The 22559-nt window shown below is 38.6% G+C and overlaps 1 protein-coding gene across 2 annotated transcripts in view; it reads left to right on the forward strand.

The window, feature by feature from the left end:
• Window positions 1-383: 383 nt before the first annotated feature.
• Window positions 384-22559, forward strand: part of EMB25 (DEAD/DEAH box helicase) — a 38467-nt gene continuing 16291 nt past the window's right edge. The window contains exons 1-6 of one of the 2 annotated variants that reach the window (XM_089991567.1): window positions 384-984; window positions 1424-1599; window positions 3159-3272; window positions 4947-5055; window positions 5159-5245; window positions 5461-5579. In XM_089991567.1, coding sequence (XP_089847693.1) covers window positions 472-984; window positions 1424-1599; window positions 3159-3272; window positions 4947-5055; window positions 5159-5245; window positions 5461-5579 — 1118 coding nt within the window. In that variant the 5' untranslated portion in view covers window positions 384-471. Of the gene's footprint in view, window positions 985-1214; window positions 1340-1423; window positions 1600-3158; window positions 3273-4946; window positions 5056-5158; window positions 5246-5460; window positions 5580-22559 lie in introns of those variants that run through there. The other variant, XM_089991568.1, reaches the window with a different exon arrangement.

Raw genomic sequence — 22559 nt, forward strand, 5'->3', positions numbered from 1 at the left:
TCGGGCAGACGGGTTGGCAGCTTGACCCACCCGCCTAACCCGTTTATTAAACGGGTCAGCCGGGTTGGCGGGTTGGCATACCCCCAACCCGAACCCGACCTGTTTAATAAACGGGTTACGCGGGTCCTTAAGCCCAACCCGAACCCGCCTAAGGGTCGGGTTGGCGGGTCGGGTCAGAAATTGCCACCACTAGTCCCATCATATATTTCTCATAGACATGTTTTGTTTTGTTTTGCATGACCTTTTGTAGGAAAGATGCCATGTTTCCTATGAAAGAGGGCTTCTTTCGTGAGAAAAAGGGCATGAGACAAACGCATATACCCACAGGTCCGTTTACGCAAACGGTTAAAATCAACTTATCCCGCTCTACGAAACGCAGACTCTGCCGCCAAGCCAAGCACCTCCTCTCTTCCCCCCCTGCGCTTCGCGCTTACCCAGGAACATAGCACCCAAGAAGAAGAAGAAGAAGAAATGAACGCTTCGACTTCGTTGTGTTCCTCTACGCACTCTCCCTCCCTCCTTGCTCGCCACCACAGCCCTCGCTCTTCTCGCCCTCTCCTTCCCCTGAACCATCGCCCCCTCTCCTTCCTTTCACTCGCTTTCCAGTTCCCCAAATTTCACTCCCCGGAACCTCGCCTCGCCTCTTTCTCCGCGGATAAGGAGGCGATCGACTCTGGCAAGAGGCTTTCCGACGCCGAGGACGACGAGGAGGAGGACGAGGAGGAGGCTGCCGAGGAGTATGAAGAGTTGGCGGAGTCGACGTGGAGTTATGGAGAGGAAGAAGAAGATGAAGATGAGGAGGAGGAGAAAGAAGGGGAAGGAGAAGAAACGAGGTTGTCTTCGGAGGAATTGTTGTTGAGATCGAGGGAGGCGAAGCGGCAGAGAGTGGAGAAGCTGCTCTCCGGAGCCAGGCAGTACGGGAAAGGCATCGTCTCCCTCGAGGAGCTCACGTCGATTTATGACTTCCGGATCGATAAGTTTCAGGTTATCCCTGCAGCGAAACTCTCTCTCTCTCTCTATATATATGTTGATGCCTTGATTTATTGCTGGGATTCTCATTTTTGGTGGTTTTTGAACAATTCTTTCAGTCCGCGAGTGGTTTCGATCAGAATTCTGCGAGTTTTCTTTCGTTTTTGGTAGGAAATGTATCGGTCTGATGACACACGAGCGTGTTTATGATGATCAGATATGTGGTGTTTTGTGTTGCGGATCTTCAATCGGTTCTTAAGAAACGATTTTGCATTATCAACATCATAATCCATTAGAAATGCAAGGGTGGAGGAAAAAAAATGCACTTCTTTGCTATTTGGTTGAGAAACCCTTCGTGCTTAGACCTAATGTACTAACACATCTTTTGTCGGTTCTATATTTTCTGATAATTCTATCTTTTTTCCTTTGCCTCAACAAAGCTCCGTTTTTGCAGCGGTTGGCCACTGAAGCACTCTTGAGAGGCTCGTCAGTTGTAGTGTCTGCACCAACAAGTAGTGGGAAGACATTAATAGCTGAAAATGCAGCAGCATCTACATTAATTCGAAAGAGGCGCATGTTCTACACCACCCCATTGAAGGCGTTGTCCAACCAGAAGTATCGCGAATTTCGGTAACTACATCATCAAATGAAATTTGATTTCATATTCATGAATGATACTGTCATGTTGTTCCTGTTTTCTGCTATAAGGCAGACTATCATTTCCTAACGTGGTTTGTTGTTTGGTGAGATGTAGAGCTACTGGTATATTTTTGCTCAAAGTGTGTGTTATTGCTTTTTATATTGCAGAAAATTAATTTGGGAAAATGTAGGTTGATTTATTTGATTGATTTCGAACAACTTGTGTGTGAATTATTTATAATTACGTTGATAATGTTAAATGGTGTTGAAACACTTCTACTTGTTCATGTCTGGTATTTGCCTCATATCAGAGAGTTATTATATTTAGTTTGCTTAGCAATGTTTAAGTTTTTTTTTTTGTTTAATGACGAGGAACCCTTGATGAGAACCAGGTCACTTAATGGGCCTGCCCTCCTGCGAGTTAAACCCTGGCACCCAAGCACTTATGGAGCCCACCGGTTATAGCAATGTTGAGTTGTCACCATGGGTTGCAGTTGCACTGCGTCCATAGGATGTAGCATGATCATAATTTGAGAAGTTAGTGAATTGTGACTTGTTGAGTCTTATTTCAATGCTGTGGTGGGTCAACCTAGCGACTTGGCAGTGTCCTATTAATTTTAGTTTTGATATAAAATAGTAGAAAATATTGTAAAAATTTAAAAAAATCTAGATGCAAACATGCGTATGACATTAAAAAAAATGATATTTCTAATTATCAATTAAGTAACATTAAATGGTTTAGTTAGTAATAGTACCCAAGTACCCAAAAATTCAAATTGTAAATATAGATTCATAAATTCTGACAAACAAAGTTAGTTCATCAGACATCCGTGATCAATCAATGGCTGTTATGCATAAACTATCCAACTTACATGACCAACTATCATCAAGGGTTGTGTATTTGTGATACAAAATGCAATTCAGGAATTAAGATTTTTAGTTTAATTACAAGTTTGCAAAACTAAAGTAGCAAGTAATAATAATTGGCAGAAAATTCTCAATAGGATGCCCAACACATTAATGAAAGTTAACATGAAAATGGCTTCACACACGAAGCCAACAAAACAAAGTGCTAAGTTTTTTTTTTTTGAGAGAAATAAAGCCATGTATTCATTTCCATAGTTTATGACTTTATGTACACAATGTCAATTGTGTGAAAACCTAAATACACACACACATATGTATGTATATGTGTATGTGTAAGTGGGTTGACCAGTAGTGGGGAATCCAGGTTGACTCTATTACTTCACCATGTCATCCCATTAGCTAGTACGAAATTTTAGAGGGTATGATATTCCATGCCATTACGGAATTCAGCTCAAGGATAATGTTATTGAAAAATCATTGGTTGGGAAAGGGTTGTTTACCATCTTTGTCTTTTTGGCATTCAGTGCTCAAGTGGATTTTTTTTTCTTTTTAGGGAGCATGTAGATCTTGATTTATTTCTTGATATGCTTATTTGGATCATGCATAGAGACATAGGTGCTGCATTCATCAGTACATGTATTTTTGGATGACAAAGTAACCAAGACTTTGGAATGTGATTTCAGTGATGCATTTGGTGAAAGCAATGTGGGGCTTCTTACTGGTGATTCTGCAATCAACAAAGATGCACCAATTTTAATCATGACAACAGAGATTCTACGCAATATGTTATATCAGAGGTATCTTTAAATAATGTATCTTCAGGTCTTGGCTCCATTGCATATTCTAGTTACATTTTGTCAGCATTATGTTGTACTTGCTGGTGATGATTGGTGTAGTTATAAATTTATAATTTCCTGTCACTTTGTGACTATATTAACGTTTTGGCGGTACTTAGGACTATATCAAGGGAAACACAAGGAATTCATATAATGATTTTCATTGTCAAAGTGAAAAATACTATCCACCATTTTCATGTTCTTGATTTCTCATCTACTGTATATTTTGGAGGAGTCCTTATGTTATTAATGTTAGTGTTCCATCAGTGACAACTTTGCGACTATGATCAATTTTTAGTGGTTGTGTATGGATGAATATGGAAACAGAATGGACAACTGATTTTCCATTTAGAGCACTTATGTGCTCTCTCTCTCTCTCTCCTGAAATTTCTACAACAAATTAGGTAGGTAATTATCCTACATGAGCCCCAAAGGGGTTTGGTGTAGTGGGATGGAGCCTACGCCACTAGGCAGGCTGTCTAGGTTCAAATCCCATGGGCGTCACCTCTTGCGCAAGCCGAAGTGTGGCGACTCCCTGGGGGAAAGGGATAAGCTCATGGAGTTCTACGCTGCTAGGACAGTGACCATAAGTACGACAGGCAGAGCCAGCGTGGCTAGGTCCCTAATTCTGTGGGCAGTTTCTCCGTGTAAATAAAAAAAAAATTAGCCTACATGTACATGCTTGCATGCATGTGAAGGCTCACCCATGCACGCATGTGCAGTGTGTGGGCATGCAGGCACATGTACATGAGTTCACATGCACACATGTCGGTGGGTGTGTACATGCATACATGTGTGTTTGTGTAATGTATATACGTACACACACATGCATACACATACTTACCTTTGAAAAGTACATTTAATCAAATGCTAGGCCAGGTCAATTTTTTGTGAGAGGGCTTTTCTGATGTATCCGTTGTATTCCATGTGCATGAGCACATTTTTAAGTTCCCTATCTTGATTTTACCATATAAAAAGTCAATAATAAGGATCAAAAGATGGAGTTGAGAACATGCATAAGGTCCTGCAACAAGTAAATGACATACAAACTTCAGTAGCCCAAAAAAGTGTTTGCTATAAACATGACTAGATGAAACAGTGTGCAACCCTATTGATGCTTCGAACGTCTTATGTCTCTGAACATGCATGGATTTAATATCATGTTGCACATTCAGCAAATGACTTGATTTTACCTAGAGGGGTGTGGTCTTGTTTGCCTATGTCAATAAATGCATAGCTTCGTTGTCAGGATTTCAAACCTAGCATGCTAGTTAATGGTGGCAATATCAGTCGGGAAGACACCTCATCATTTCATGTTTATTTTTGTCTTAGGCATGTTCAACCAGAGGATGTGCTAATCATGTAAAGTGTGATGCTTCAGGATGTTTATTCAGGAAGAAAAACAGCTTCAATAAATAATGTTCCTAGTCAGGAAAAAATTCTTAGTAAATAATATACCATCAAATTAAGTAATATGTAGCTCAACAAGTGGAAGGGCATATGCAAGGCCATACATGTTCAACATAGTGTTTTGTTATGTCATAGTCCCGATGGTACTGTTGAGTAGTTCTCACTTTATCTCTGTTGTTGTTGGGCTATTAGAACTGTGTCTTACTGCTCATTTTATTCTTGCAGTGTTGGTATGGTTTCTGTTGGAAGTAGATTATTCCTTGTTGATGTGATTGTCTTGGATGAGGTGCACTATCTCAGCGACATATCTCGGGGTACTGTCTGGGAGGAGATTGTAAGTATCTTTTAGTTTTTCTAACCCATTTTTGACCATAAATCTTATGATTAGTTTTAGTCATCTGCGGGAACCAACCTCATTTCTGTGCTATGAATTTTAGGTGATTTATTGTCCAAAAGAAGTTCAACTTTTATGCCTTTCGGCAACAATTGCGAACCCTGAAGAATTAGCGGGTTGGATTAGCCAGGTAGACTTCATGTCATGATTAATTTATACCCGTTGTGTAGATTGTGGATGCACTGCTTCATAAACAGTTCATCACAGTTTTGACATTGGATACATTTTTTTTCTGGGAATTCATAGTCTGTAGACTCTGTACACTGTCCTTATAACTTCAGAATTGCATTTCCTATGCAAGCATGGGATTCTTTTCACTGTTGCTCTGTTTTTTTTTAATTCTAGATTCATGGTCCAACAGAATTGGTTACCTCTACAAGAAGACCAGTTCCTTTGAATTGGCACTTTTCCATGAAGAGTTCTTTGTTGCCGCTTCTTAACGAAAATGGAAAAGGAATGAACAGGTAGCACACTCTTAGTCTCAATGTTATTTGACTAGGTGTTTATGTTGCCTCCGTGGCTTTGTACCATAGAGAAATAATTTATCTTGTATTGATTTTTTCTTGCTATAGAATGTGGAATAATTGCAATATAGAAACAGCAGGAGCACAAGCACAAAAATAATCTGCATGAGAAATATGGGGAAAACATACTGTATTTTTGTGTCTTTGTGTTTGCTTTTTGAACCTATATCACCCAGACTTCACTTAGCATGCGTATCTCATGTCAACGTGACACTGGGCATGCTACTGGACACACCAAGACACTTCATGGACAGCCAAACATGCGTTCGACACAGTCAACATCACGTCCACTTTTATTTCTTTTTGTCATCTTGATTATTTATTTGTATTTGCTTATGTGTTTTGTCTTTTAAATTTGTTATTGATTACATAGGATTTCATTTTTCAACTTAGATTTATTCAATGATTTAGAATTGTTCAAGAATATGCAGTTGAGATTGATGTTCATGTTTTATTACTATAGATTAAGATTTTTCAATGTACATAATCAAATACACAGTTTTGAACATAATGATGAATTGTATAACAACCCTGCAACTAAAGTGCTGCTAAACTTAAGATCTTGGATAGTGGGATAATGTCCCCTGCTACTGAGTTTGCCCCACCTTAAGCAAAGCAACTAAAGGTCCATGTAAGAGCTTATCAGTTGATGTGCACCAATTAGCTTGAGGAGAAGGCTTGGAGGATACGGTAAACAAGGGGAAGGATTAGTCAACACAGCCCATCAACTTCCCGTAGCCATGATAATGCATCCTATCAAGTTTTCAGCCATAATGGAGCTTGACAGCGGTTGCTTTTGTCAGAGAGGAATAATTGCTACTTTGAAGATAAGTACTCAAATGTTCAAGTTATCCATGCACAATATTCAAAGTTTCAAACATATATAAAGGCCCCTATGATTTTGATGAGGCTGAACAAAAACCTATGGTGGTGTAGGTGTTCAATGCCTTTTTTTGTCCTTTTGATTGTCCAATCCTCTGATGACTGCTTGTCAGCATCTTTTTTCACTGTATTCTATTGTTTAAATTAATGTTCTTTTTACCTCTTTAAGATTTTTCCTTTTTTTTAGGGGTGTGTGTGTGTGTGTTAAAATCATTGTCACCTGTATCGTTAAAAGGCAATTTCTCGGTGAGGGTATTTCTCGGAGAGATTTTTAAAAGTTGATAAATCTTGGGAATATATCGGAAATATCTTGGCAATGTATAAAAAATTAAATAAAAATTCTAAAAAAAAAGTAATACAGAAAACAAAAAAATGAAAGAAAACTAAGATAAAGACCTTAAAATAGACAAGATAAATTGATAAATGAGCAACTAAGTTAGCAGCTAACAACTAACAAACAATAAAATAGTAACTACATAACTAACAAGTAACAACTATCAACAACAACAACAACAACAACAACAACAACTACGCCTTCATCCCAAAACAATTGGGGTCAGCGATATGAACCAAAAAAGAAATTCATTTTGGGTCTTCCACATGAATCCTTTTCCTCCAATCATTTCTATCCAACGCCATGTCCTCGGTGAGGTTCAAAGCATTCATATCCTTTCCTATCATCTCCATCCAAGTCTTCCTAGGCCTACCCCGACCTCTTTTAACTAATATATTTTCCCATTTCTCCAACCTTCTAACTGGAGCATCATTAGGCCTTCGCCGAATATGTCCAAACCACCGTAAACGATTCTCTCGCATCTTATTTTCAATGGGTGCAACACCTACCTTCTTACGTATCTCTTCGTTCCGAATCTTATCTTTTATTGTATTTCCACACATCCATCTAAGCATCCGCATCTCAGCTACACTCATTTTTTGAATATGATGTCTCTTGGCAGCCCAACATTCCGTACCATATAGTAAAGCGGGTCTAATAGTCGTCCTATAAAACTTTCCCTTCAACCGCAATGGCATTCTACGATCGCACAGCACTCCAGTAGCACTTTTCCATTTCATCCACCCAACCTTTATCCTATGATTTACATCTCCATCAATTTCTCCATACTTTTGAATGATGGATCCCAAATATTTGAAATAATCATTCACCGGTATATCTTGCTCACCAAGCTTCACTACACTCTCATCACTACTTCGTTGCTTACTAAACCGACATTCCATATATTCAGTCTTACTCTTACTCAACTTAAAACCTCTAGCTTCCAATGTCTGTCTCCATAATTCTAACTTAGCATTAACCCCAGCTCTAGACTCATCAATCAAAACAATATCATCAGCAAACAACATACACCACGGTACATTTTCTTGAATTGATCTCGTAAGCTCATCCATCACTATCGCAAATAGGAAAGGGCTTAAAGCAGATCCTTGATGTAACCCAACCGTTATCGGGAAATTGGTTGTCACCCCTCCACAAGTGCGGACATTGGTTACTACTCCTTCATACATATCTTTAATTATACTAATGTACTTGAGAGAAACACCTTTCTTCATCATTGTCCACCAGAGAACGTCCCTAGGTACTCTATCGTATGCCTTCTCTAAATCAATAAAAACCATATGCAAATCTTTGTTCCTCTCTCTATATCTTTCAATAAGTTGTCTAAGAAGATGTATAACTTCCATAGTTGATCTTCCAGGCATAAAACCAAATTGATTCTCCGATATCATGACAACCTTCCTCAACCTAGACTCAATCACCCTCTCCCAAAGTTTCATAGTGTGACTCATGAGTTTTATACCACGATAGTTTGTGCAATCTTGTATATCACCCTTATTCTTATATAAAGGCACCAAAGTACTCTTCCTCCACTCATTAGGCATCTTATTTGTTCGCCAAATCAAGTTAAAAAGATTTGTCAACCATTCTAAACCTTTCTCTCCCAAGCATTTCCAAGCCTCGATAGGTATACCATCTGGGCCAACTGCCCTTCTTGATTTCATTTTCTTCAAAGCCTCTGCAATTTCTTTCTTTTGAATCTTGCGCATGAAGTCACGATTTATCTCATGAAAAGGAATGGAGAAGTCTCCAAGATCTTGAGCATGACTATCATTAAATAGCTTATCAAAATAATCTTTCCATCTCTCCTTAATCTCCTCATCTTTGACTAAAACCCTTTGCGTTTCATCTTTGATACATCTAACCATACCCAAATCCTTCGATTTCCTATCTCTCATCTTTGCAAGCTTATAAATATCCTTCTCGCCTTCTTTGGTATCCAACTTGTCATAAACCTCCTTATATACCTTAGCCCTCGCGTTTCGAACAACTTTTTTAGCTTCCTTCTTTGCTATCATATACTTCTCCAAATTCTCATTATCACGACTCTTACTTAGATTTCTATAACACTCTCTTTTAACCTTAATAGCTAATTTGACATCCTCGTTCCACCATGATGTATCCTTACCTAGTGGTGCACCGCCTATCAACATAACAAATAATTCTAGAATCCATCTAACCATAGGAAAAAGAGAACAATTTAGAACTTAGAAGTAAACATGAAATAACTAACAATTAACAACTAACAATTAACACGTAAACAACTCCAAAAAAATGTCATAACTCATAACCCATAACTCCATAAGTCATAGCCCATACAACACCAAAATAAAGTTCAAGGTTCAATATCATAATTTCTCAAAAAAAAAAAAAAATCAGTCATCATTTGATGATGCAGAAGCCAGATCAACTGCTCTACGGCTTTCACAAATATCTTCTTCTTCACAATATTTTGATGGTGGATTTCCTCTATGTCATCATCAACAAATGGATCCACGTGATCGATGTAGATTGAATTTTCATTCTTCATATCTGTTTGTGGAGCCATCTTTTTCGTAAGCATATTCATCTTAGTAAACACCAAATCAGCTAGCCTTGCGGTTCCATTTTTCATATTTTTTGAAAATAAGATCTTTTGAAAAAAATCATGAAATGTGCAAAACTCATTGATTTGATTTGGTTTTTGAACCAAATAAAACCAAATTTTAAGGCAAAGGTCATTTTTTTAAATTATAGCATTTTTTTCCAAATGTTTATCTTTAATAAATTTAGGGTTTTTTTAAAAAGCAAAATCTGAAAAAGACAGTTTTCTGTAGTGATATTTATCGCGAGAAATATAATTTGCTGATATATTGAAAATATCGTGATATATTCCCGATATTATTGGCTACCTTGAAATAGCTGATAATATCGCGATATTTTCAATATATCAACGATATCAGTGACTTAAAATATCTATCTATCTATCTATATATGTGTGTGTGTGTATATCATGTCTACATGTATGTATATGTACATATACATATATTTCTTGTTTTGTAATAGGTTATGCCCTCTAGGGTCATTTTGGACATTTTATATGGTTGTAATAGGTCCTGCCTATTAGGGGCAGATTTGATATTTTTGTTTTTTCCTTTTGTCTTTTGTTTTTTATGTATGGGCTTTATGGTCTTTTGACCATATAGCCTTTGGGAGCTCCCCAACAGCTATATGGGCTCTCTTTAGCCCTTGTATTGTGGCTATGTAAGGGACATCTTCTATCCCTTTCATGCATGCTTTTCTTAAGCATTTTCTCAAGTGAATAAAGATATATATATTTTTTATGTTTGTGCTCTTTTGAGTGATATTTGTGAAGTGAGCCTATTAGTGGCTTGTGTTTTGCTTGCCCTTAGTGTCTTTGTACTTGTGCTTGCATTGAGACTTCATTACATAGTATCAGAGCCCTTTGGTGATTACACCCTTGGGCCTTATTGATTGTGTTGCTCGTGTGATCAGGTGCTCGCGGTGATCGTGTTTGTTGGCATTCTTCCACATCTCTTCTTCTCTTATCTCTTTTCCTCATCATGGCCGATAAAGACTCAAAGATTGATCTTTCTTTCAAGTTTAACGGATTAAACTGTATGATATGGGTGGCCGCAATGGAGATCCACCTCAAAAGAAGAAAACTTTAGGGTTATGTATGTGGCACGGTTACCGAACCACAACTTAAGCTCACCGGAACGAAGGAGATCAAGAGAAGACCCTTAGTGAAAAAGAAAGAGAAAGAGCTATTCAAGAATATCAAATAAAGATGGAAGATTGCGAAAGTGAGTATGTCAAGATATTGACATGATTCATGAGTAATGTTGAGCTAAAATTTTGTGCCAACCTTGCTTCTAGAAATCCAATGAGGCTTGGATTTTTATGAAAGACGTATATTCAAAAGAATTTTGTTAGACAATACTTTTCGCAAGAAAAAATAAGATCCACTAAGGAGACATGAGTGTACGTGATTATTATAGTTCTCTATCGCCATTATGGGATGAGCTTGCTCTACTTGAAATTCAATGGTAAGGAGTGACCATTGAGTTGAGTGTAATGAAGTAAAAAGAAATTCAAACCTCACACAAGAGGTACAAAACCCACTAAAAATGTGTTCACTCACATAAGCCACTAAGTGTAAAAAAAAACACTTAAAAAAATATATTATTGAGAGTGGAATGCACAAAGAATGCATTAGGAAAAAACATAACATTTAATGAGACAAGCGGTCCCTATTTATATACAAACAAGAGGGCCAAGGTGACCCATATAACAGTTGGGAAAGGCCCCATCAACTAGAAATATAGCTATTGGAGATTTACATCAGCTATATTGACTAAAAGACAACTGAATATAGTTGTTGGAGATCCCAACAACTCTATTGACTAAAAGTCAAAAAGGTCAGTTTTGCCCCTAAAGGGCAGAGCCTATTACATATACAAAATTATCATTCTGCCTCTAATGGGCAGATCCTATTACATATACATAATTACCTATAGGACAGTCCCTATTACATGATAAAATTACCAAAATACCACTATTTGGTATTTCTTATTACAAGATAATTTATATATATATATATATATATAAATATAAAAATATGTATATAACAATATGCATATATATTACTATATATACATGTTACATATACATGAACGTATTTTAACACCCCCACCCTAAAACTCACGGTATGACAACTGAGAGTTTGCAAAGGAGAAAGTGGAATCTTGGAGATAGAAGCGCTTTGGTGAAGAAGTTTGTCAGTTGATATTCAAATGGTACATATGGCAATGTAATGGTTTACTTCAAGAATTCTTCTCTAACATGGTGACAATCTATTTTGATGTGTTTGATTCGCTCATGGAATGTATGATTGCCTGCAATATAAACGACGCTTTTGTTGTCATGACATAACCTTGAAGGTTCTGCTTAGTGGATACCCAAGTTTTTTAGCAATTGTCTCAACCACACTAGGTTCGAGTTCATAGTGGCCATGGCACAATACTCGGCTTCGATAAATGATATGGACATCTTTTGATGTTTCATGTACTTCCATGATATCAATCAGTCACCTATAAAAACATAAAATCCAGTGGTTGAGCGTCGATCATTTACATTTCCTCTCCAATTACAGTCAGAATATGTAATTTCTAATGGAGGAATATTCAATCACATCCTGTACAAACAAGTATGCACATACAACATTCTCTAAAAGTTGACTCTAGATGCATAAGTTTTGAAATAGCTTTAGGACCTTAATCCTAACTCTAAGGTTCTGATCATTTGTGTTCAATCATGCTATGCCTATATACTCGAGTCGAGGCTCGATGTACGTGGCATAAAATCAATTTCTCCGGTTCTAGGTTCAAGTTTTTCAACATCCTTGAGCGCCTGCCGATATACGTTGGACTATGACCCTTGGTACGTGGTAGGGGGGTTTTCACCCAAATAGGTGGCCCAGTTGTGAGACTTTGTCCCGAACTATGGTTTTGGAAGAAAGCCCACAAACGTGAAGATCGGGTAAAGATAGGTGGGGTGGTTTTTGAAAACATGAGCACATGCAAGAAAATCAGAAGGCTCTAAAACCTAAAGAGATAGAGATTTTAATTTTTTTGAAGAAGCAAACATTGTTTTCATACAAATCCTAGATTGAGGAGTGTTGTATTAGACCTGAGTCTATGTGAGCATGAATAATTCTCCTCAATTAGTCCTACCAAACCATACCTAGTCTATATGCAATCCATGTCAGCTGGGATGAAAAAATAAACCTTGATTAATAGTTTTTCTAATATATCTAACTATCCTCATTACAATACTCATGTGTACTATAGTGGGGGAATGCTGAAATTGACTAACAGAATTAATAACATGTGAAATATGAGGACGAGTAATAAAAAGACAAGTTAAAGCTCCAATCATTTTTCTGTATGGAGTTGGATATTTCAGAGTTTCTCCATCGTCTTTCTTCATTTTTGCATTGATGACATCTGGCGTATCAACTCTCTTTTAATCAGTAAGCCCCGATCTTTCTATTATCTCGATTGCATATTTAGTATGTGATAAAAAGTACCCACAAGGTGAATATGCAACTCCAATTCCAAGAAAATAACAAAGAAAACTAAGATTTGTCATATCAAAATTTAAACAAAGAGACACTTTTCCAAGAATGGTTGAAGGCATCCTATTAATCAAGTAAATCGCCGCGACTTTTGCCCAAAACTTTTTTGAAGCATTTTTAGATATGAAAAGAGTCTTACTAGTTTCAATAATATGTCGATGTTTTCTTTCGGCTAAACCATTTTGTTGGGGAATATTGTAAAGCCTCATTTAAAAAAAAATTGGACTCGGGTCGGATCCGGATCCGACCCGGATCCGGATCCGACCCGGATCCAAACCCTTTAACCCCCTGTATGCCTTTAAATAAGCGTACGGGGAGGGTTTCCTCTTTTACATTTGAGAAACCCCCCCTGACTCTCTCTCTCGACGCCTCTCCTCTCTCCTACTCCCGTTTCCTTCTGGCGAGCTTCCGTCCGGTTGACCCCCCCCCCCCCCCCCCCCCCCTCAACAGCAACTCCCTCTCCCCGTGCTCTCTCCATCGTTCTTTCTCTGCTCCCCTCTCACCCTCGCCCGATTCTCTCTCTCGTTTGTCTGCTGACACCAATGTCGGTGACCTCCAGGTACACCCCTAACCCCCCTTTTTTCTTCTTCTGTCTTTTTCTTCGTCCCCCTTTTTCTCTTCTTCGGCAGGGGCGACCCCCCCCTACCGTCTGCTTTGGGTCGGTCAGCAGGGGCAAAGCCCCTGCCCTGTGTAATGAAAAGAGGCGGAAGCATCAATAGAGCAAGTGTCACTCTTTAAGAGTGATCACTAGAGCCAAGAACACAAACAACAAATGTGCACACACAAAAACTCTCAAATACGGAAATGACTTAAAGTCATAAGTTGTATATTATTGAAGAAAGGAAGAGAGGGGTATAAAACCCATACATTTAAGAGAGGAACACCTCCTCTATTTATAGAGGAGGAGAGCACAAGAAGGGACCACAAGGGGGCTCCCTTGTAGTCGTTGGGAGCCCCTAACGGTCAGAAATCTGACCGTTGGGGCCCCAACGACTACAAGAGTGGGGCCCCTTGTGGTTCCAACAAAAAGCAAAAAAAAAAAGAAAAAGAAAAAAAGGAAAAAGAAAAAGAAAAAGCAAAAAATAAAAAAGGTACATTTGTAGTTTTACAATAATACCCCTATCGGGTATTTTACTAAAAAGCAATATGTATATATATACATATATGTATATATATACTTATATATATACGAATGTATATATATATATAAGTATATATATATATATTTTAACACGCCCCCTCAAACTTTACGGGGAGAAGACCGAAAGTTTGCTAAGGAGGAACATAAATCGTGGAGTTGGAAGTGCTTTGGTGAAGAAGTCAACTAGCTGATATTCTGAAGTAACATATGGCAATGAGATAGTCCCTCTGAGATATTCGTCTCGAACATAATGACAATTCATCTCGATATGCTTTGTCCGCTCATGAAAGGTGTGATTGCTGGCAATGTATATCGCACTTTTGTTATCACAGCAGAGCTTGGTAGGAGTAGAAATGAGGATGCCCATGTCAGCAAGGAGACTTCTGAGCCATACGATTTTCATAGTTGTCATCGCCATAGCCCGATACTCAGCTTCAGTAGATGATAAGGAGACCTTCTGCTGCTTCTTGCATCTCCACGAGATGAGAGATTCACCTAAAAAAATACAAAGACCCGTAATTGAGATACGATCATTGGGATTTCCTCCCCAGTCAGCATCAGTAAAAGCAGTCAATTCAAGAGATGAGGAAAAGGATAAGAAGAGTCCCTTGGAGATGGTATTTTTGATATATCGCACAATTCTCATTACGGCCGCCATATGAACCGTGGTAGGTGCGTGCTGAAACTGGCTCACTGCATGAACCGCATGAGCTATGTCAGGACGGGTGATGGATTGATAGGTGAGGGATCCAATTAATTGACGGTAGGGAGTTGGATCTTCAAGAAGAACACCATCTTCAAGTCTTAGTTTCGCATTGATAACTTCGGGAGTCTCAACTTTCTTTTCATTAGATATTCCTGATTTGGTACAAATTTCAGCAGCTAACTTCATTTGAGATAAGATGTATCCACGTTCGGAATAAGCCACTTCAATTCCTAAAAAATATCGCAAATAACCAAGGTTAGACATATCAAAGGTATCTTTTAACATAGACTTAACATCATTTACTCCCTTTTTGTCATTCCCAGTGATGATCATATCATCAACATACATCAGAAGCATGATAATGGAGTCACCTGTCTTTTTAACAAAAAGAGCAGTGTCAGTATAGCAAGAAGAAAAACCTAAATTGATTAATACATTAATAAACCTGTCATACCAAGCTTTAGGTGCTTGCTTAAGACCATATAAAGCCTTTTTTAATTTTAAAACTTTTCCATTTAAATTCATACCTGGAGGTGCTTCCATATAAACTTCTTCATTTAAATTACCATTCAAAAAGGCATTTTTAACATCAAGTTGAAAGATGAGCCATTTTTTAACAGAAGCTATAGCAATAAGGGCTCGAACACTAGTCATTCGAGCAACTGGGGCAAAAGTTTCATCATAGTCTACCCCATACTCTTGGGCATAACCTTTGGCTACCAACCTAGCCTTATATCTTTCTAAAGAACCATCACTCTTAGTTTTTACTTTAAACACCCATCTACATCAAATGGGTTTCTTGCCATTTGGAGGATCAATAATTTCTCAAGTTTGTGCCTTTTTAAGGGCATTAAGTTCAAGCTCCATAGCTTCATTCCAATGATCATATTGTTTAGCATCATTGTAATGAGATGGTTCATGAAAGGAGTGAATAGCAAGAAGACATGCTCAATAATTAGGGGGAAATGAGTCATAAGAAACAAATCTATTTGGAATCTTAGGAATGCGATTTGATCTTCTTTGAGAGGTTTCTTCTATCGACTCATTTTGAGAAAATCTTTCAAGGGCACATGGAGGATTTCTTTCATTCCTTCTAGAGTAGACTTGTATTTGTCTTGAAGCATTTTCTTCTAAGTTTTGATCATTATTTGGATGTTCAACAAGATCTTCATTAAGAGGTTCATTAAGATCAATATGATCATCTATGATGTTTTCTTGAGGTAACAAGTCAAATAAAAAGGAATAGTCAATATTTTCATTTGGTTGATGCGAAAAACCATTTTCTTCTTTGAGGAATGTGACATCTTTTGAGATATAAAGTTTATTATTAAGTATGTCAAAACATCTATATCCTTTTTGTTTTTCGCCATATCCCAAAAAAATACATTCAATAGCCCTAGGAGAAAGTTTATCATTTTTGCGAGTTAAAACAAAGCATTTACATCCAAAAATTCTTAATCTTTTATAATCGGGAGACATATTGTAAAGTTTTTCAAATGGAGAAAGATTTTTCAAAGAGGATGAAGGTATTCTATTGATGAGATATGTTGAAGTTAGAACCGCTTCGGCCCAAAAGGATTTTGGGATATTTTTTGAAATCAATAATGTTCTTGTAGTTTCTATTATGTGCCTATGCTTTCTTTCCGCAAGACCATTTTGTTGCGGAGTGTTGGGACAAGAACGTTGATGACAAATTCCATTTTCTTTTAAGTAATTTTGAAAATCATTAGACATATATTCACCTCCCGAATCGGACCTAAGAATAGATAGATTTCCCAAAAATTGATTTTTAACCATCGCATGAAATTCTTTAAAGAACGAAAAAACTTCAGATTTGCGGCTTAAGAAGTATATCCACGTAAATCTAGTGAAGTCATCAATAAAGACCACATAATACGAAAAACCTCCTTTAGATAAAATTGGGGAAGGTCCCCATACATCGGAATGAACAAGTTCAAAAGGCCGAGTGGCAAAATAACTTCTTTGAGGAAACAGAGTATCTTTAGATTTCCCAAAAATGCAATCTTTACAAGTCATGTGATTGTCTTTACAAGTATTGTCCAAAAAAGGGAGAAGAGACATTTTTACAAAATTTGGATGACCAAGTCTCTCATGCTAAATTCCAATACTTTTGTCTTTAACAAGATTGCAAGATGACTTAGATGGAAGCGTCAAAAAGTCCATAAAATAGAGATCACCCCTTCTATGGCCTTGCCCAATCAGCTTCCCTGACTGGAGATCCTGCACGATGCAATCTTTAGGTGAGAAAGAGACTTGGCATCCATGGTCGGTGATTTGTGAAACGGAAAAAAGATTTAAATTAATTTTTGGAACAACTCTTACTTTAGGAACAAAAAAGTTTTGAGAATTTTTGAAGTCAAGTGTTCCAATACTTTCTATTTTTAATGACGTTCCATCGGCCGTTGAAACATAGGAGGACATGGGTTCGGAAAAAACATTGGAAAGGGAGGTTTTATGAGATGTCATATGGAAAGAAGCACCAGAGTCTAGTATCCACATACCTGGAGGTGATGAAGAGTAGGCGATGGCGGCTCCGGATGTTGAAGGAGAAGACTTGAGAAGGTGTTGGAGAACTTCAGAGATATGATTAAGAGTTTCTTTGATATCTCCTTCTTTGGTACTTTCTTCCTTCTTTGGAGAATTTTCTCCAACCACGGCAACCTTTCCTTTAAGTTTTTGACAAACCGGTCTAATGTGCCCCGGTTCATTACAATAGTGGCATATGATCCCCTTTCTAGGCCCATTGATATTTTTGTTAAAGTGGGGAGGTCTATATGCTTTAACATTTGATCTGGGCCTATTAACGGCCAAAACTTCATCATTCCTAATGCTCAAACCAAGTCGAGTTTCTTCTTGACATACCTCGGCAAGAGCATCTTCAATAGGTAGGGCTTTGCTTCTATGGAGAAGAGATGCCCTCACTTGTTCAAATTCCGGGCGAAGCCCATGAAGAAATTGAAAAAAGTGCTCCTTTTCAATTTGTTCCCTTCTTAGTTCAATGTCTTGTGGAGCAACCCATTTGGGCTCAAGAAGGGCAAGCTCATCCCAAAGAGGGGTTAGAGAGCTAAAATAATCCCGGACACTCATATCCATTTGTTTGGTGGAACGAATTTTTTCTTGACAAAAGAATTGCCGAGCAAGATCCTTTTGGGTATACATACCCTTAAGGAAAAACCAAGCCTCATTGGCTCTTCTAAACTTGGCAATATTGGCACAATTTTTAAGATCTACATTGTTCATAAACCATGCCAAAATTTTGGCATGGTTACTTTCCCAATCCTCAATTTTGGATTGATGTTCATTAATGGTTTTGATGCGCTCATCGCCATCTAAAGCCTTTTCAACTTCATTTTCAATTTTGGTAAGAACAAGAGAGGGATCGGGAGTAGTCCCCATAACAAAACCCCAAAGTTTCTTACCTCTTAGATGATTTTCCATAGCGGAGGCCCACATGAGATAGTTGGACCCATTTAGCTTGAAAGAGAGCTCCACTTTAGAGTCACGTTCCATCGGCACCAAATACTCTTCCTTTCTTCAAAACTTTGAGAGGCACACTTTCCAAGATGACAAAAGAAAAAAAGCCCAATCACCAACCGAGCTCTGATACCATGTAATGAAAAGAGGCGGAAGCACCAATAGAGCAAGTGTCACTCTTTAAGAGTGATCACTAGAGCCAAGAACACATACAACAAATGTGCACACACAAAAACTCTCAAATACGGAAATGACTTAAAGGCATAAGTTGGATATTATTGAAGAAAGGAAGAGAGGGGTATAAAACCCATACATTTAAGAGAGGAACACCTCTATTTATAGAGGAGGAGAGCACAAGAAGGGACTACAAGGGGGCTCCCTTGTAGTCGTTGGGAGCCCTCAACGACTACAAGAGTGGGGACCCTTGTGGTTCCAACAAAAAGCAAAAAAAAAAGAAAAAGAAAAAAAGGAAAAATAAAAATAAAAAAATAAAAAAGGTACATTTGTAGTTTTATAATAATACCCCTATCGGGTATTTTTTGTGTTCATCCTCTTCTGCCAGTGTTTTTAGTATCTCTGAATGTAATAAGTCATTCTTATGGCATAGTCGGTTAGGACATTGCGGGAGTCATTTTATTGAGAAACTTGTTTCTAATAATCTCATTCCAAAAGAAAGTCTTAATGGGGATGAGAGCAGTCATAAATGTTCTAGTTGTCTTTCATGCAAGAGTTATGTATTGCCTTTCCATTCCATTAATAAGAGAACTTCAAAACCTTTTGAGATTATTTGTTCTGATGTGTGGGGACCCGCCCCAATTGTCTCTGGGTCTGGAAGCAGATATTATCTAGTCTTTGTTGATAGTTATTCTCGATACACTTGGATGTATTTCATAAAAAATAAGTCAGAAGTCTTCTATTTGTTTCAAATTTTTCTTTCCTTGGTCAAAAATCAATTTTCTGAGTCCATTCAATTTTTCCAATGTGATAGAGGTAGTGAATTTTCATCCTGTGATTTTATTTCTTTTCTTCGAAATAACGGAATATGAAGAAAGGTGTCCTGCCCTCACACTCAACAAAATGAGATTGCTAAACGAAAACATAGACATATCGTTGAAAGTGCCATGAGTATGCTTCATGACAGCAATCTTCCCATCAACCTATGGACTAAAGCTTTTCATTCTGCCGTGCATGTGATAAATAGATTGCCCATGGTCGTTCTGGAAAATAAGTCTCCTTATCACTGTCTCTTTGGAGCTCATCCTAATTATCATGATTTGTGTGTTTTTTGATGTGTTTGCTATATGCATATTGATCGGTCCCTGAGAAACAAGTTTCATGACAAGGCCCAGAAGTGTAGGTTTGTGGGATACACAGATGACTACAAAGGATATAGGTGTTATGATCCCACCAACAAACGTATCAGAATCTCAAGAAATGTTGTCTTTGATGACAGAGCTGATGCAACGAATATACCAACTGAAGTTTACTATCCTTGGTTGAGTTCAGAACTTTTTGCTGGTTCCAATGAAGCATGTTTATCAGATTGCGTGCAGCAAGAAGAAGCGATGTCTGAGAACACTGAGACGTCGGAGCCACAAAATTCAGAGAAAGTACCGAGCAGATACAAAGGCATTGTCTATTCTAGACAGAGACCGACAACATCAAGCCATTCAGATCATGTCTAAGTCAGCAATCCGACTCCTTCTCACACTCTTGAGGTCAGAAAATCAAGCCGCATACGACATCCCATTGACAGGTGGGTTAGCTATAACAACTTCTCCTTGAATCTTCAACTTCTTTTAATTGCCCTCAATAAGGAAGATGAGCCCACTATGTACTACCAGGCAACCACTTCTACCAAGTGGGTAGAAGCCATGAATGATGAAATGCAAGCCTTGCATGAATGTGGAACCTGGAAAGTTGTTCCCAGACCACCTGAAAAAAATGTTGTCAGATGTAAATGGGTCTAGAAGATAAAGTACAAGCCAAAAGGAACCATTGAACGATACAAGACAAGGCTCGTGGCAAAAGGATTCACTCAAGAAGCATGGCAAGACTATGATGAGACTTTTAGTCCGGTTGTAAGAATAAGAACAATTCGAATTATTATTTCTCTGGCTGTTGAACATGGATGGAAGTTGAGTCAACTTGATGTAAAAAATGCTTTCTTGCATAGGGACTTGAAGGAGGAAGTGTACATGGAGCAACCCCCTGGATATCAAGAACAAACTTGTAAAACTCATCTGTGCAGGTTAAAAAGAGTTATCTATGGTCTGAAGCAAGCATCTCGCTCTTGGTTTGATAGCTTCTTACTAGAGATTCAGAAACATGGATTTTCACGTTTCATGCTGGACCACTCATTGTTTATTTTCAGAAGTCAGACTGTGACCACTCTGTTATTAATTTATGTCGATGATATTGTTATCACAGGAAACTCTGCGGCCCACATCCAAGAAGTAAAAGACTTACTAGGTCAGAGGTTCAAAATGAAAGATCTTGGAGCTCTGCGCTATTTTCTTGGTGTAGAAATTGATAATCAAGCTCATGGCTTGACACTCACTCAACACAAGTACACCATAAATGTTCTCAACAAGGCAGGCATGAAAGACTGCAAACCTCTGGGAACTCCGAGTGTGCTTCATCAAAAACTTAACGCTTATGATGGAGATCTGTGTGATGACCCCACCAGGTATCGAAGCATAATACGAATGTTATAGTACCTCACATTCACTAGACCTGATATTGTTTATTCAGTCAATCAAGTGTCTCAATTTATGCATGCGCCACGTACTAGACATATGGAGGCCGTCAAGAGGATCCTTAGATATCTGAAAGGGACTATTGAGGATGGATTAATATACTCACCACAGCCATATGGCAAAGATGAGCACAGACTCACTGTATATTGTGATGCAAACTGGGCAGGAGACCCTGATAAACGAAGATCTACATCAGGATATTGTGCCTTCATTGGAAGAAATTTAGTCTCTTGGAGCAGTAGAAAACAAAAGGCTATCACTAGATCAAGTACTGAGGTTGAGTATAGATCTATGGCTGCTGCTACTGCCGAAGTCACATGGATCAGACATATACTAACTGAAGTAGGAGAAAAGATCTCCCACACTATCTTGCTATGTGACAACCAAAGTGTTATAAACATGTCATTAAATCCAGTACATCACAGTCGTGCTAAGCACATTGAGATTGACCAACACTTTGTGACACAGAAAGTTGAAGAAAAAGAGATTGAGCCTGAGTTCGTTAATACTGAAAGACAAGTTGTGGACCTATTTACGAAAGGGTTAACAAAGGATCGTTTTTGGATGCTTAAAGGCAAGTTGTGCATGGTCCATAACCATGATCAACTTGAGGGGGGGGGGGGGGTGAAAAAGGTGAACAGTGTTTCGGGTTTGGATCCTGTACCAAACCCGAGTTCATTCATGTATAAGCATGTATTTTTATTGGTATCCGGGTTTGGATATTACACCAGACCTGACCCGACCCACAATGTAAACTTAAGTGTATTAATACAGCCATTAGGTCACGATTTCTGGGTGAAGAAATCGTGACCGCCGCAGCCCCTCTTGTATCCTTTTCTTCGTCTCTCTCTCTCTCTCTCGTTTTCTCAATACAGGTACCAAGGTGGAATTCTAACAGCTGGGACCCCTCCCTGTCTCCTTGTTAATTCAGAATGCAAGGGAGGGGCTCAACCCCCTTCCTTTTTCCTTTTTCGCCAGGGAGGGGCTGAGCCCCCTCCCTGTCTCCCTGTTTTACGGGATGCGAGGGAGGGGCTCGGGCCCCCTCCCTATTTTGCCAGGGAGGGGCTGAGCCCCCTCCCTGTCTCCTTGTATGGGTTACGGGGAAGGGGCTCGCCCCCCTCCCTATTTCTCCTTTTCGCAGGGGAGGGGCTGAGCCCTCTCCCTGTCTCCCTACTCTTGTTTGGGCATGGGGTCGGGTTTGACTCATCAGTCGAGCCCACCCTTCACCTTTGACCGTTGTAGGCAGGGCTGGCCCGGTTCGACTGCCGAGCCCACCTGCCTCTCCTATTTTACCTTTCAAGCTTGTTATATATATTCATGCTTTGCCATTTTGCAGCTTGCACGACGGATCTTGCTCGCGCAATGCGGCATGAGCCCTTCGTTACTTACACACGAAGACAAGCACAACCCCGAGACTCTCCAAGGTAGGGGAAAGTTGCACAA

Source organism: Nuphar pumila, chromosome 16 (assembly GCF_984573655.1).
Source record: "Nuphar pumila chromosome 16, dmNupPumi1.hap1.1, whole genome shotgun sequence".
Taxonomy (NCBI): domain Eukaryota; kingdom Viridiplantae; phylum Streptophyta; class Magnoliopsida; order Nymphaeales; family Nymphaeaceae; genus Nuphar; species Nuphar pumila.